The sequence below is a fragment of the Mustela nivalis genome (genome assembly GCF_964662115.1).
Source record: "Mustela nivalis genome assembly, chromosome: 4".
Lineage (NCBI taxonomy): Eukaryota > Metazoa > Chordata > Mammalia > Carnivora > Mustelidae > Mustela > Mustela nivalis.
The window spans coordinates 24,637,295-24,650,102 of NC_139023.1; the positions used below are offsets into that span (position 1 = coordinate 24,637,295).

Genomic DNA, 12,808 nt, shown 5'->3' on the forward strand with positions numbered 1-12,808 from the left:
CCTGGGATCGTGACCTGAGCGGAAGGCAGATGCTTAACCATCTGAGCCACCGAGGTGCCCCTCTAATTTTTGTTCTTTAAATCCTGAAGTCATTTAATTCAGCACGCTTTAGAACACAAAAACCAACATCTTCCCAACACTTAATATACTGCAGTGAGCAATGAAAGGCAGAGAAAACCCTAGAAAACTAGGGTTCCTAAAATAATGTGCAAATCAGGTGATTCAAAAATTTACTGGGACAATCATACAGGAAGACTTGGGCTTAATATCAACTTATTTCTGCAAACCCTTTGGCCTTGCAAAATTTCATTTCTAGAATTCTGTCCTAGTGAAACACTACAATGTGTGCACAAGGACGTGTGTGCAAAGAGCTTCATGAAGTCATTCCATAGCAAAGCCTGGGAACCATAAAGGCACCTAGAACATGATCGCATGGATTCTAGAACCATTGATTACCATCGCATTGACTCATGGGAACCATAAAGACACCTAGAGAAACATGATCGCATTGATTACATTCACATGTGGAACATGAGGGAAGCCTGTCTACAGGGACTTCTCAGGGAGATCTCTAAAACATAGCATTGACAGAGAAGAGCAGCATAAAGTCTGATAAGGACGTGTCAGTATAGTTTCATCAACTGTAACAGATGTGCCACTCTGGGAGATGCTGATGATGGGAAAGGCAAGAGGTAGAAGGAAACCTCTGTGCCTCCCGTTCAATTTGCTGTGAACCTAAAACTGCTCTAGGAAATAAAGTCTGTTTAAAAAAAAAAAAAAAAAAGGTGGGGGGAAGCACTTTAGAAAGCATTATGGAGGCATCTGGGTGACTCGGTTAAGCGTCTGACTGCTGGTTAAGCTTCTGACTCTTGGTTTCAGCTCAGGTCATGATCTCAAGGTCATGGGATAGAGCCTTGCATTGGGCTCTGCACTCAGTGAGGAGTCTGCTGGAGGGTCCCTCCCTCTCTCCCCCTCCAACCCAGTTCATGTGCACATGCTCTCTCATGCTCATGCTCTAAAATAAAAATAAATAAAATCTTTTCCTAAAAACAGAAGTAAATCTCATTTAGGTAAAATACAAAGCAAAAATACAGATGTATCTGTATGTATAAAAACAGATGCACAGAAAGGGAACTGGGAAGATAGAAGATGCATTTCTGCTTCTGGGAACCAGCACGGGGACAGGGAAGAGGTTAGAATGAAAAAACTGTCATCTTTTGTATTACAACTATGTACCATGTTTGAAGGTTGTACACAGTAAATGCAGTCCTGTACTCCTTCTGCAGGGGAGAAAAATACCATGCAATACGACGCTATTAAAATAAATAGATCAGAGATGTAACCACATACTCGTCATCTTTAAGACAAATCCTGGGTCTGAAAACTAACCAGCTCAAATAATGTTTCAATCTTAAATTTCCTATTGGTTTCATCGAAACCCTATTATGGAGTCCCACTGAAATGTTGCTAACAAAGCAAATTACACAGGATGGCTTTCATTTCCAGGATTCAGCTAAAGACCAAAATGCTAGAACCTCAGCATAACTTTAAATTATATATATCATTTATTGAAATATAAAGATCTTCATTTACACGTTTTAAAACAAAAGCACAAATGGGGCATTTTGTAATACATTTTTTTTTTTATCAGTAGACCCTATTGAGTTATGTCTCACACATTCGCCACACCACTATTTTGGAAACACTGACGTTATTTTTCTCTTTATTTTTCTAAAATATAAATTTTGGACATTCAAAAGTGCAACAGTCATTGTGCCTATGGGGAATATCACAGTCAAAAAAATATAAACCAAGGCAGTGATACAGCTCTGTCATAAATGTTTTGGCAGTATTCTCCAAGTCTACATAGAAATACATATATACATATTGATGTATAACATCATTTTATCTCACGTCCCTCTTCACAAAAATAGGACCATTTGTACAGATCGGCAGACCACATTTTAAGGACATCATCGACCATTTAAAAAAGTCACAAATTGTGTTTCTCAGGCCAGCTTTGATTGTCTTCATAAAAATAGAAAGCAGGGAGGATTGGCCAATTTTCATCTGGGGACTTTGCAGGAGGCCAAAAAGGAAATCAAATCTGTAATACACTGAATACACAGTAAAAAATTTTTTTAAAAAATGCAGTCACACATAAGCTCAGGTGGGGTATTCATCAGGACTGGAACGTACTCGCCTGAGAATTTTCATCCAGCCTCATGATGTCATGCAGAACTCCAAGGAACATCAAAATGCAAAGCACCAGCAAAAGAAGGCTGTACAACAGACAGGGAGCGATCAACAGAATGCTTGAGCTGTGATTCTAGAAACACGAATGTATTTCAAGTCTAATTGGCTCTACAGAACCTAGTCAGATTTTCTGTTTTTAATTGGCCAATCTGGCTCAGTCTTCACACTCAGTATGAAAACGGGGGAGAAGAAAGTTGGGGCTTGCATTGAGACTGCACCCGTGGGGAGTCAAGGACCTTGTTTGTTACCGCTGCTGCGTCTTCCAACGCCATCACCTGCCAGGAGCACACGCCGTGATTGCACTAATCGCAGCCCAGGTTTTTTTCACACGGTGTCAGCAATTAAGCGCTACTGCGAAGAATGCCAATGAACCCACACCAATCAGTTTGACAGTTTGGATGATGTGACAATTTGTCCTGCTGTCTCACCCCACAATTTCGGCAAAACTTAAAAGATCATTTTTTCACCCAAATATCAACCTGGTGACACAGAGACTTGGGATACTGAATTGCATCATTTTCATGCATGCCTCAGGGGGCAAGTCCAGGGGGCAAGTCCAGTGCCTCAATGCAGCTGGAAGCAGCCTCTTTACTCCTAGAGGACCTGCCAAACCAAGGTTTGACTCTCTCAGCCTCAGCTAAGACTGAAAAGTTAAACGAAAGGCAGCAATTGCTGGATGGAGGGCACTGAATGTCACTGACCCAGAGACAAGGATTTAAATAGTAGGCTTCTGGCATGGCTGACTTCTAGTCCAGTTCCAAATTTCAAATGATCTGTTTCCCATGGCAACTTCCTGGAACCTAAGCAGGTGTTTCCCAAACCTGGCTCATCAGAACAGCCAAGCAATTTATAAAAATACAAGGTTCCTGCTCCTGCCAGACTCGGTAATTCAGAGGCTCTAAGGTGGGGATCTAGAATTTGGTGATCCTGGTTACATTTGGGAACCAAGAACCTAAGCTAACACATACGCCTGTGTGTTCTCCCAGCTGAACCAAAGGGGGCCATAGTCAAGGCATGCTTCTGACTCTTCTAGGGTTTGTAAAATTTTAAAAAAATACAGATGCTGGGATGCACCAGAGTCACCAGGCATAAAAATGGCCTCTGCAAATTCAGTCTATTTTGCTGATGATTGTTATTTTCCACTGGGTAATAACATGAGAAGTCACATTAGGCATGGGCTTATGCCTTCATATTGAGAACATTTCGGATTTAGGGGTTTTGTTTCTTTCAAATCCCATCACCTCAGAGGGCGATTAATTGTTTTTAGTACAATGGATTAGGGAACCTATTCAGTCCACAGTTTAAAACACTTGACTTCCTGGAAGACGCTACTTTTACTCTGTTCTCTATGTTCAACTAAATTTAATCCACTAAAGCTATTACCATATTTTCTAGAGAAACATCGGTTATTTGATATAAATGTCAAAAACTGTCAAACTTGTCACCTACTTAGTAAGAATTTTTTTTTAATTGTGCTTTCTCTATAGGGAAAATGTGTTACACATTTAGCATTACCGATAACAGTAGTATTATAAACGTAGATTACTATATGAAAATGAGCTGGTGGGCTTCTAAATGACCCAAATCTAGTAAACGAGTTTGGTTAATTGTTATTTGTTATCTCTTTAACACTAAAAAAAAAAAAAAAAAAAAGTGAAATACTATAGTACCAGTACCTTTTAAGGTTCAAAAGTGGTTTTGCATGTACTTCACAGAGGAGCTCAACAGCAGCTGATACCAGTTTTCAAGCAGAAGTACATGGATGGGACGAGCGGTCTCTTCAGAAGTCCAGAGAAGACAGTTAATACAAACCTAAACACATCTTCCGTTAGACCTATTTACATAATTACAATACTGGAGTTTTCTCACAATTGAAGTTGTTGTGTCTGTTGGAATCTCACCAAATGCCCTTGACACACGGAGTTCACCTTCCGTGGCCTATCGCTTCCTTGTCCATCCATCTCCAGAGTTCACACGCTGCTGAGATGCTACTGAATCACAGCCAAAAGGCAAGGCAACGAAGTCCATCTCGAAATCTCCTATTCAGCCGTAGTGAGCAGGCTCCCTGAGGCCCTCGGCTGGGAACTTCTCTTGACACCTCATCCAAGTCCTCCTCCCAAACTTCTGCATTGCAATAAAGTGGTTTGCTTAAAGGGATCCAAAGTGGCTCCAGGAGTGGAAGGCCCCCGCCGAAATCTCCCAGTCACAGGAAGCTGTCCTCTACCAGGTCTGAGGAGTCTATGCCAATGTCGTCCATCATGTCGATGTCCTCGATGGTTTCGTCCTCTCTCTTGATGAAGGTAGAGCTGCTGGAACCTGTCTCGATAGCGCTCTCTTCGGAGGTCTGCGAGCTGGACGAGGGAGAGGATGGGAAAGGTTAGGCCCACGTGCAGACCCATGAGACTGGGATTGGGTGGCTAGCATGGGTCCCCCAAAGGCAAAGGAGCTCTTCCTGCACGATCTTTTGGCTTTCAACCTCGGGCCATCCGATCTGGCAGGATTCTGCTGCCAAGCCAGGAGGCTACTCATCACACATCACACCACAGTGGGCCCCGGGGCAAAACCCAGATCCCCAGGTCATCTCCACACGTCGGCCCTCCTCCTGTCAAATCTTCCAGCAGAGCTGTGACCATTTCTACGCTCCCTACTCAGTCCTAGTGGAAAAGAAAGCAAGCAGGGCCTGATCAGAAGACAATGAGGGAAGGAAAAGCAAAGAGGGAAGAAATCAGCTGCGAACTACAGCCGGGCCAGTCACCTGCGGTCCCTGAAATTTCCCCAGTGTCCAAACAGTGTTCTCAGGATCTGAACCCATGCCCTGGGAATGCCTTCCTCCCTTTCCTCTTTACCCCCCCACACCTCCCCCAGCCCTAGTCTGGAAGTCCCCGTGAAGGTTCTTTACCCTCTAGAGCAGAGGCTGAAAAGGACCGTTCTAGAACTAGAAAGCCGTAGGTCTGGAATCGTCCACCCCACAGCAGCTGTCAAGAGTCCCACCAGTCACTTAACCCCGAGCTTGTGGTTCCCCGGCCTACAGAAAGGGATGTCAACAGTACCTGATGCTATTCCTGTTGTCAGGGCGAATGAAGGTAATAACCATAAAGCACTGAGAACAGTACCTAGAACATACTACGTCTCAGTAAATATTAGCTATTATTATTACTGTCATCACTCGAACTCCTACCTGAAAAGGCCCTGAATAGTAGAAGATATCATGGAGGGTGGCTGGGCAGCTCATTCGTTAGGTTGTCTGCCTTCAGCTCGGGTCATGATCCCAGGGTTCTGGGATCCAGCCTCGCACTGACCTCCCTGCTCGGAGGAAAACCTGCTTCTCCTCCTCCCATTCCCCGCCCCCTTCTGTGTTCCCTCTCTGTGTCTGTCAAATCAGTAATATCTTGAAAAAAAAAAAAAAAGATATCAGGAAATAGTTAATTTTCTTACATGTGATCATGCTGTTATGCTTTTGTAGGAGTATCCTTATTTGTTTTTTAAGATTTTAGTTATCTATCTGATGGAGTACATGTAGGTATGAGTGTGGGGGTGGGTGGGACAGAGGCAGAGAGGGAGAAGCAGGCCCCCCACTGAGCAGGGAGCCCAACATGGGGCTCGATCCCAGGACCGTGGGATCATTACCTGAGCTGAAGGCACACGCTTAACCCAATGAGCCACCCAGGCGCCCTGAGAGTATCCTTCTTCTCAGGGAGGTGTTTGCTGGAGTTTCTAATGCTTGAGCAAGGAAAGAAAAAGTATAGGTATATACGTGTCTGTGGTACACATACATCACATATATACATATACACGTAGTACAGATTAGATATATACATACAATAGGCATTAAGTATACATTATATACTTAGAGAAACCAAATGTTAACAACTACTAAAGCTGAGCGATAGATGTAATCTCTCAATTTTTCTGGACATTTACAATTGGTCACGAAGAGTTTTCGAAAAATAATGCTCCCTAGTCTCTAGCCTGTCATGGTTCCCTGTCTGTGTTCCTGTCTCTGAACCCCTACTGCCTTATCATTTTCTTGCCTGGGATTTTAACAGATCTACATGTGTCTTTTTGCCCCCCCACTCCACCCCCGACAGGTTATATGCTGACAGGCAGGCCCATCCGCTCTCCCCGCCAGGCTCCAGCAGCATGCTGGACACATCACGTAAGCCTCACTATGGACTGGCCAGCCAGAGCAGGGAGACGCGCGCACACACACACACACACACACACACACACACACACCTGCAGTGGCTTTTCTTCCATGAGGACCAGGCTTGACAATCTCTGCCTCGCTCCCCTCCTCTCCAGGTCAGTTCCGTTTCCAAACAGAGAACTGAGCCTGGCCGGTAGGGGCCCATGGGAAAACAGTCTGCTGCCCTCCACCCCAAGGCCACTGCAGCCCAGAGAGCTCTTAGAGCCTGCGGGGTCCCCAAACTGAGGTTTCCCTTCACAACCCCACAGACTGGGCCCTTCCTTGGTCTCTTTTCCGCATCTGTACGCCACCCCCATCCCCAACTGATACCCTGGTCCGGGAGCCTCCCACTGAACCCCAGTCCACTGGGCTGGTCTTGATAATCCCATTGTCCTGACAGCCCTTCTCCCTGAGAGGCCAGACAGATCTACTTCCTAGAGCCCCCACCAGTAGCTGGAGGCCTGAGTCAACCTTTGGATACGGACCCCAACCGAATGAGGACCTGCCTTTATGAGACTTCTTTGGACACTGTGATTTGGACTAATGGCCCCTCCAGGGGCGACTCGACAGCTGAGTCCCGCAGTGGAGTCACCACACCGTGCGCTGACACTCCGCTCCTCTCTGCTGCTGCATCTCACAGACAGAGGGCAGGGATGACCATGGAGGATCCTAATGCCAGGCTTCGTGGTGGACCTAGATCTGATGACTGGGCTTACTTCTGATTCCCTTCTTACCGACGGAGCACCCCAACAAGCAAGCAAGGCCCAGTCTTTCTCATGCCCACTCCCCTCCCAAGGGCAAGCCTCCTGAGCCCAAGGAGGGGATTCCACAGGACCACTATGCCTTCCTAGACCCAGAACATCCCAACTCTGGCATCCCTACCCCCATGACGGACGGAACTGTATACTCCACCCCCCAAATTTACATGTTGAAGCCCTAATCCCCATTGTGATTTTATTTGGAGATAAGGCTTTTTAGGAAGTAATTAAGGTTAAATGAGGTCATTAAAGTGGAGCCCTCACCCTAATGGAGTGGGGTCCTTGTAAGAGGAAGAGACACCCGCAAACCGCAAACAGAAAAAGACCACGTGAGGATATATTAAGACAACGGCCATCTGCAAGCCAAGGAGAGAGGCTTCAGGAAAAACCAAACCTGCCAACACCTTGATCTTGGACTTCCAGCCTCCAGAACAGTGAGAAAACAGATTTCTATTGTTTAAGCCCCCAAATCTATGATAGTGTGTAACAGCAGTCCAAGCCCACCAAGACGTTCCCCAAGCTCAGCCCACCTGTCAGAGCCACAGTTTCACCTGACCTGGGGTAGTCACTTGGGACATACTTTTTACAATTCAAAAATCAAACGTTACCACCCTCGCCAAAGTTCTGATTATCTAAGATGACAACTAGCTATCAGCTAAAATTAGTCTCTCCATGTAATAATAGATGTCAAATTCTGTAGTGCAGTCTTGTGCACCCCCAGAAAAGTTCTGGGCAATTTACCTATGTTACTTATTAATACAACTTCTTAACTCAACTTAGAAGCAAGACCTTTATGTAACTGAAATATTATTCAGAGTCCCTGACATACAAAATAACCAAAATGGATGGCAGATCTGGGGTCAAGTGCTACCACAGATAACCCAAAGCTCAGAGAAATACTTTGCTAGAAGAATATGAATGTATTTTTGTTATTGTCCTCAGCAAAGGTAAATCAGGGCACTCTGCTCAACCTCTCCTATTCTCATAGCACATTTCAAAAACCAAAGAACCCAACTATACTTCTTAAATTACCTGATTCATACCAATAGCAAAGGATGCTAAAATCACAAGGCTCCAAACTAATGTAATGATGCCTCATGCTTCTGCCTAAGTAACTGTACGTAGCAAACCAAATGACAGAGGAAGAAGGGACAAGAGTCTCCTGAATGAAGAGGGGGGGAAAAAAGGGAGAGAGAGACTCATACAAAACTTGGACCTGGAACCAAGGACCACTATGATCACTTTCTCCTGCCTCTGTTCAAGGGCTATGCAAAGACCATGAGTAACTGGGACGCGGTTCTCTATTTGAGACTGTGTAAACTAATGGCTTTAGTCCTAGCTGGGTGTTAGCATCACCTTGTTAATTAATCAGTGGATCCAGGTGATGATCACTGGTGGCCATTCATGTCACAGAAGGGAAGACAGCTGGACAGTACGTAGTTCCCAATGGCCATACACACCAGCAGCTTTGAAGCACGCTTGCCCAAACTATGACCTGAGCCACATCAAGGCTCTAGACTACCAGTTGACCCCAAATACAAAAGACAAAGCATGTGACAAGACACACTACAGGATGCACTCAGCGACATTCAGAATGTGGGAACATTACAGGCAGATGCTCCAGTTTCTTCACAAATACCATGCAAAGGGGTAAGAAGGGGCAGGACAAACATACAGAAACATAGCAACTAAATGCCATGTGTCACTCTTGTTCGGTTCTCAGAACAAAACAAATGCAAAACCGTATTTATGAGACAATCGGGGAAATCTGAACACCTGTGATCCTCTTTTAACAATTCATTGTCAACGGGGGGGAGAGCAAGATAATGATACTGCAGTTCTTTTTAATAACTTAGTAACTCCAGCTGTTTTTTTTTTTTTTAAATAGAGCCTGTATCTTTTAGAGGCACCATAATGGAGTATTTATGGAGGAAATGATAGGATGTCTGGGATTTCCTTCAAGACAATCAGGAAGAGGAGAAACAGCTCCTTCGGGCAGTCTAGCCATGAGATCATAGATGCTCAAGCTGAGTGAGAGAACTGACAGTTCGCTAGTCGTCTGGAATGGGGCAGGTCAGAAATCTTCCATGATATGAGTTAAAAAGAAGGAAGAAATCAGCCAGGAGGCGCCTGGGCCGGGTTCCCGGAGATTCTAATAACATGCTGGTCTGGGTGAAGTATGCAGATCAGTTTTCAAGTCTCCCCAGGTGCAGCTGGGGTTCAGATGATGCTAAGATGATGGTAACCATCAGTATCAAACTGCCCAGTCTAGCCTCTCTCGGCTCTCTCCCCCGTCCCAGGATCCATGCAGGAAACATCGGAGGCTTCCAGTATCTCGAGAAATCAGGGCTGCAGTGACTGATCAAACTACCTGGGGACTCGGGTCAGAGACTCTCCCCCTGCCCACTCTCACCTTGCCCAGCCCCATAGGTCCACATTAGGATTGTCTAGGAGGCGTTTACAAGAGGAAGCCGACCCCTGGGGCCTCTGCAGCAGGGGGCAAGCCTCACCAGCAGGTGCCCTGGGGAGCGGAGCAGGGGCGGGGCTCTGCAGGAAGCCCTACCTGTGTCTGTTCCTCTTGCCCAGGTCTTCCTCCTCAGGGACGGGGTCGATGTCGGGCAGGGGGATGATGTAGCCGCTGTCCGCACTCAGCCGCTGCTCGTCCAGGCTGCCCTCCCAGTCCTTCAGCTTGTCCTCCTCGTTTTTGTAGGTGACGCCGATGTAGGCATTGTCGGCGTCCACGCGCATGCGCGCCACGGCGGGGTGGTCGCTCTTCAGGAAATCCAGGTGAATCTTCTCGTAACTCTGCAGACATGCATTTCACACGGTTAGCCACGTGCCACGGACCGAACTGCAGAAAGGGCACTCAGATCTTAACGCCCACTTAACCAGGTGTATCTCCAAGCTCCCTCAAAGATAACAGGATTTAGACAACTGAGAGTCTGATGTCAACCCATCTGCAGGTGTGGGCCATGGAGAAAGGGCCATCAATGACAGGGTCATCCTGCAGGAGAGATCTCTCATCCACCTGAAGATACAATGAGCCCGTTCTCTGAGTCGGTAGCTAGGACGGTGTCCCCCAACCATCCCCCGACGCACAAACCCACTCCCTTCTCTGAGACTAGCAGGGCCCCTTCTGGTCCCAATTACAGTCTCTCTCCAGGGTTTCGATGCATTCCAGCAAGAGGTGACAAGGACTTCCACGGAGAGCACCATCCCTGGAAACTTCCTGATCCTAAATGCTGGAGAAAGATACCTAACTCCAAACTCACAGACCTTTAATTGAAAAAGACCCCATTTTCAACAACAGTTCTAGTCTCTTCCCACCAACACGTCTTAGGAACCCCAGACAGAACTCCTCTGACGGACCTATCCTAATTTCCTTCTGCCTCCTCATGGCCTCACTTCTCGAAGTTGTAACGGGTGATGAAATAGTATTTAACTCTCAGTTCAGCATGCAACCTCCTAACACGGCTTCTCTTTGAGGAGCAGCAACAAATATGAAAACTACACAGAGTGACTCATCTGACTTGCAGAAATGCAGTTTATAATGCAACTATGGTTCCCTCCCAGCATCTCAGCAGAAGTTGTTTCATTCATTAATATATCCTGCTTGGTTCCATGAAATTATTGTTTGTTCCTCTGAACAATGCTTCCTATTGCACCAAAACAAAACAAAACAAAACAAAAAACAAAATAAATAACAAAAAAAACCCCACACACAAACAGCTGGAGCCCCAGATAACAGCTGAGGTTGTTCCTTCTAGTCAGCTGGTAAAAGCTGGTAAAATCCAATTTCACATGGATTTAAGTACATTCAAATGAGCGACAGAATGGCTATGGATGCCCCGAGACTTCTAACTGCTCGGTAGCATCTGGAGAATAAAGTGCTTACAGGTGTTGCACACTTAAGATGAAAGGGGAGCCCTGCAGAAAGGGGAGGGTTTTCAGACATCACTGCTACCAGGGGCCTGGGGAGCACTCCAGGATAAGCCAGGCCACCGGATCAAACAATCTTTTTCCTCCTCTGAAAATGTCCCTTTAAAACAGTTCTGAGGGGGACGCCTGGGTGGCTCAGTTGGTTGGGCATCTGCCTTCGGCTCAGGTCATGATCCTGGTGTCCTGGGATCGAGTCCCGCATCGGGCTCCTTGCTCGGCAGGGAGCCTGCTTCTCCCTCTGCCTCTGCCTGCCATTCTGTCTGCCTGTGCTCGCTCTCTCCCCCACCCTCTGATAAATAAATAAAATCTTTAAAAAAAAAAAACAAAACAGTTCTGAGGGGTGCCTGGGTGGCTTAGTGGGTTAAGCCTCTGCCTTTGGCTCAGGTCATGATCCCAGGGTCTTGGGATCGAGTCCCGCATCGGGCTCTCTGCTCCTTGGGGAGCCTGCTTCCTCCTCTCTCTCTGCCTGCCTCTCTGTCTACCTATGATCTCTGTCAAATAAATAAATAAAATATTTAAAACAGTGCTGAAAACAAACTGAGGGTTTTGGAAGGGAGGGGCATGGGGGGTGGGGTGAGCCTGGTGATAGGTATTAAGGAGCGCACGTGCATGGAGCACTGGGTGTGGTGCATTAACAATGAATCCCATAACAATGAACAAATACTAAATTTTTAAAAAATATACACATAAAATCTTTTGAAAATAAAATAAATAAAAACAAAACAGTGCTGAACAGCGCGACTTGCCACTGAACTACCAGCTACGGACGTCTTCCCTCTGCCGGTTCCTTTCCACCCAACGTGAAGGGGCCCAGACCCACCTTCTTGTACTGTCCAGGCAGCAGATTCTCCACAATCTCACTCAGGTGATAGAAGGAGGGTCTCTTCTCTGGCTCACTGTGCCAGCACTTCACCATGATCTCGTAGCTGCGGGAGCACACAACCCGAGTGGGCTCGTGGAGCAGTGTCAGGGCACCCCTGCCCCCCACAGACCGCCCCCACCCCCGGGCATGAACACAAGGCCCCCAAACGAGGGAGGGGGCTCACACTTCACTGGTGGCATGGTCAGGCTTGGCCATCCGGTAGCCGCTCTTGATCTTATTGTAGAAAGTCGAATCCACCATCATGCCAGGGTAGGGGGTGCCTCCTGAAAACAGAGGGAAACCACCTGGGTTAGCCAGCACGTGGGACACTGCTGAAACTCTCAGGGTGACACAGAACCTACAGAGAATGCCTGGGGATCCCCCCTTGGAAGTTCTGGTTCTTTCAAGGAAATTAAGCGTGATCGTCCCTTTGACTTCACAGGCTTTCGCAAACCTTGAACGTAACTAGGACTGAACGAACGTTGGTCGAGCCCAGACACCTGAGGCACAAATTCTACATCTTTAGAAAGAGCACAAAAGTGTTTTTTCAATGTATCTGACTACGGGATCTACAGACACAAAGCAAAATAGAGAATCAAGAGAAAATTCGGAACCATGGAAGGAAAAATTCTTTTCACCAAAATATTCAAGTAACTAGAGCCAAAGTCAAAGCGGGGGCTTAAAATATCTAGATAATTTTCTGCTTTTAATAGACTCTAAGACTCCGTGAAGCCCCCCACTGGGATGACCCACACGGGCATCCAATCAGGGAGAACGGGGATCAAAAAAGGAGACGAAGAGAGGAAA

At 46.4% G+C, this 12,808-nt stretch overlaps 1 protein-coding gene across 4 annotated transcripts in view; it reads right to left on the reverse strand.

Moving 5' to 3' along the window:
- Positions 1-1,542: 1,542 nt before the first annotated feature.
- Positions 1,543-12,808, reverse strand: part of PDGFRA (platelet derived growth factor receptor alpha) — a 43,734-nt gene continuing 32,468 nt past the window's right edge. For all 4 annotated transcript variants that reach the window (XM_082726742.1, XM_082726744.1, XM_082726743.1 and 1 more), the window contains exons 20-23: positions 12,186-12,285; positions 11,960-12,065; positions 9,764-10,005; positions 1,543-4,607 (exon numbers count right to left, since the gene is read on the reverse strand). In XM_082726742.1, coding sequence (XP_082582868.1) covers positions 4,460-4,607; positions 9,764-10,005; positions 11,960-12,065; positions 12,186-12,285 — 596 coding nt within the window. In that variant the 3' untranslated portion in view covers positions 1,543-4,459. The remainder of the gene's footprint in view (positions 4,608-9,763; positions 10,006-11,959; positions 12,066-12,185; positions 12,286-12,808) is intronic.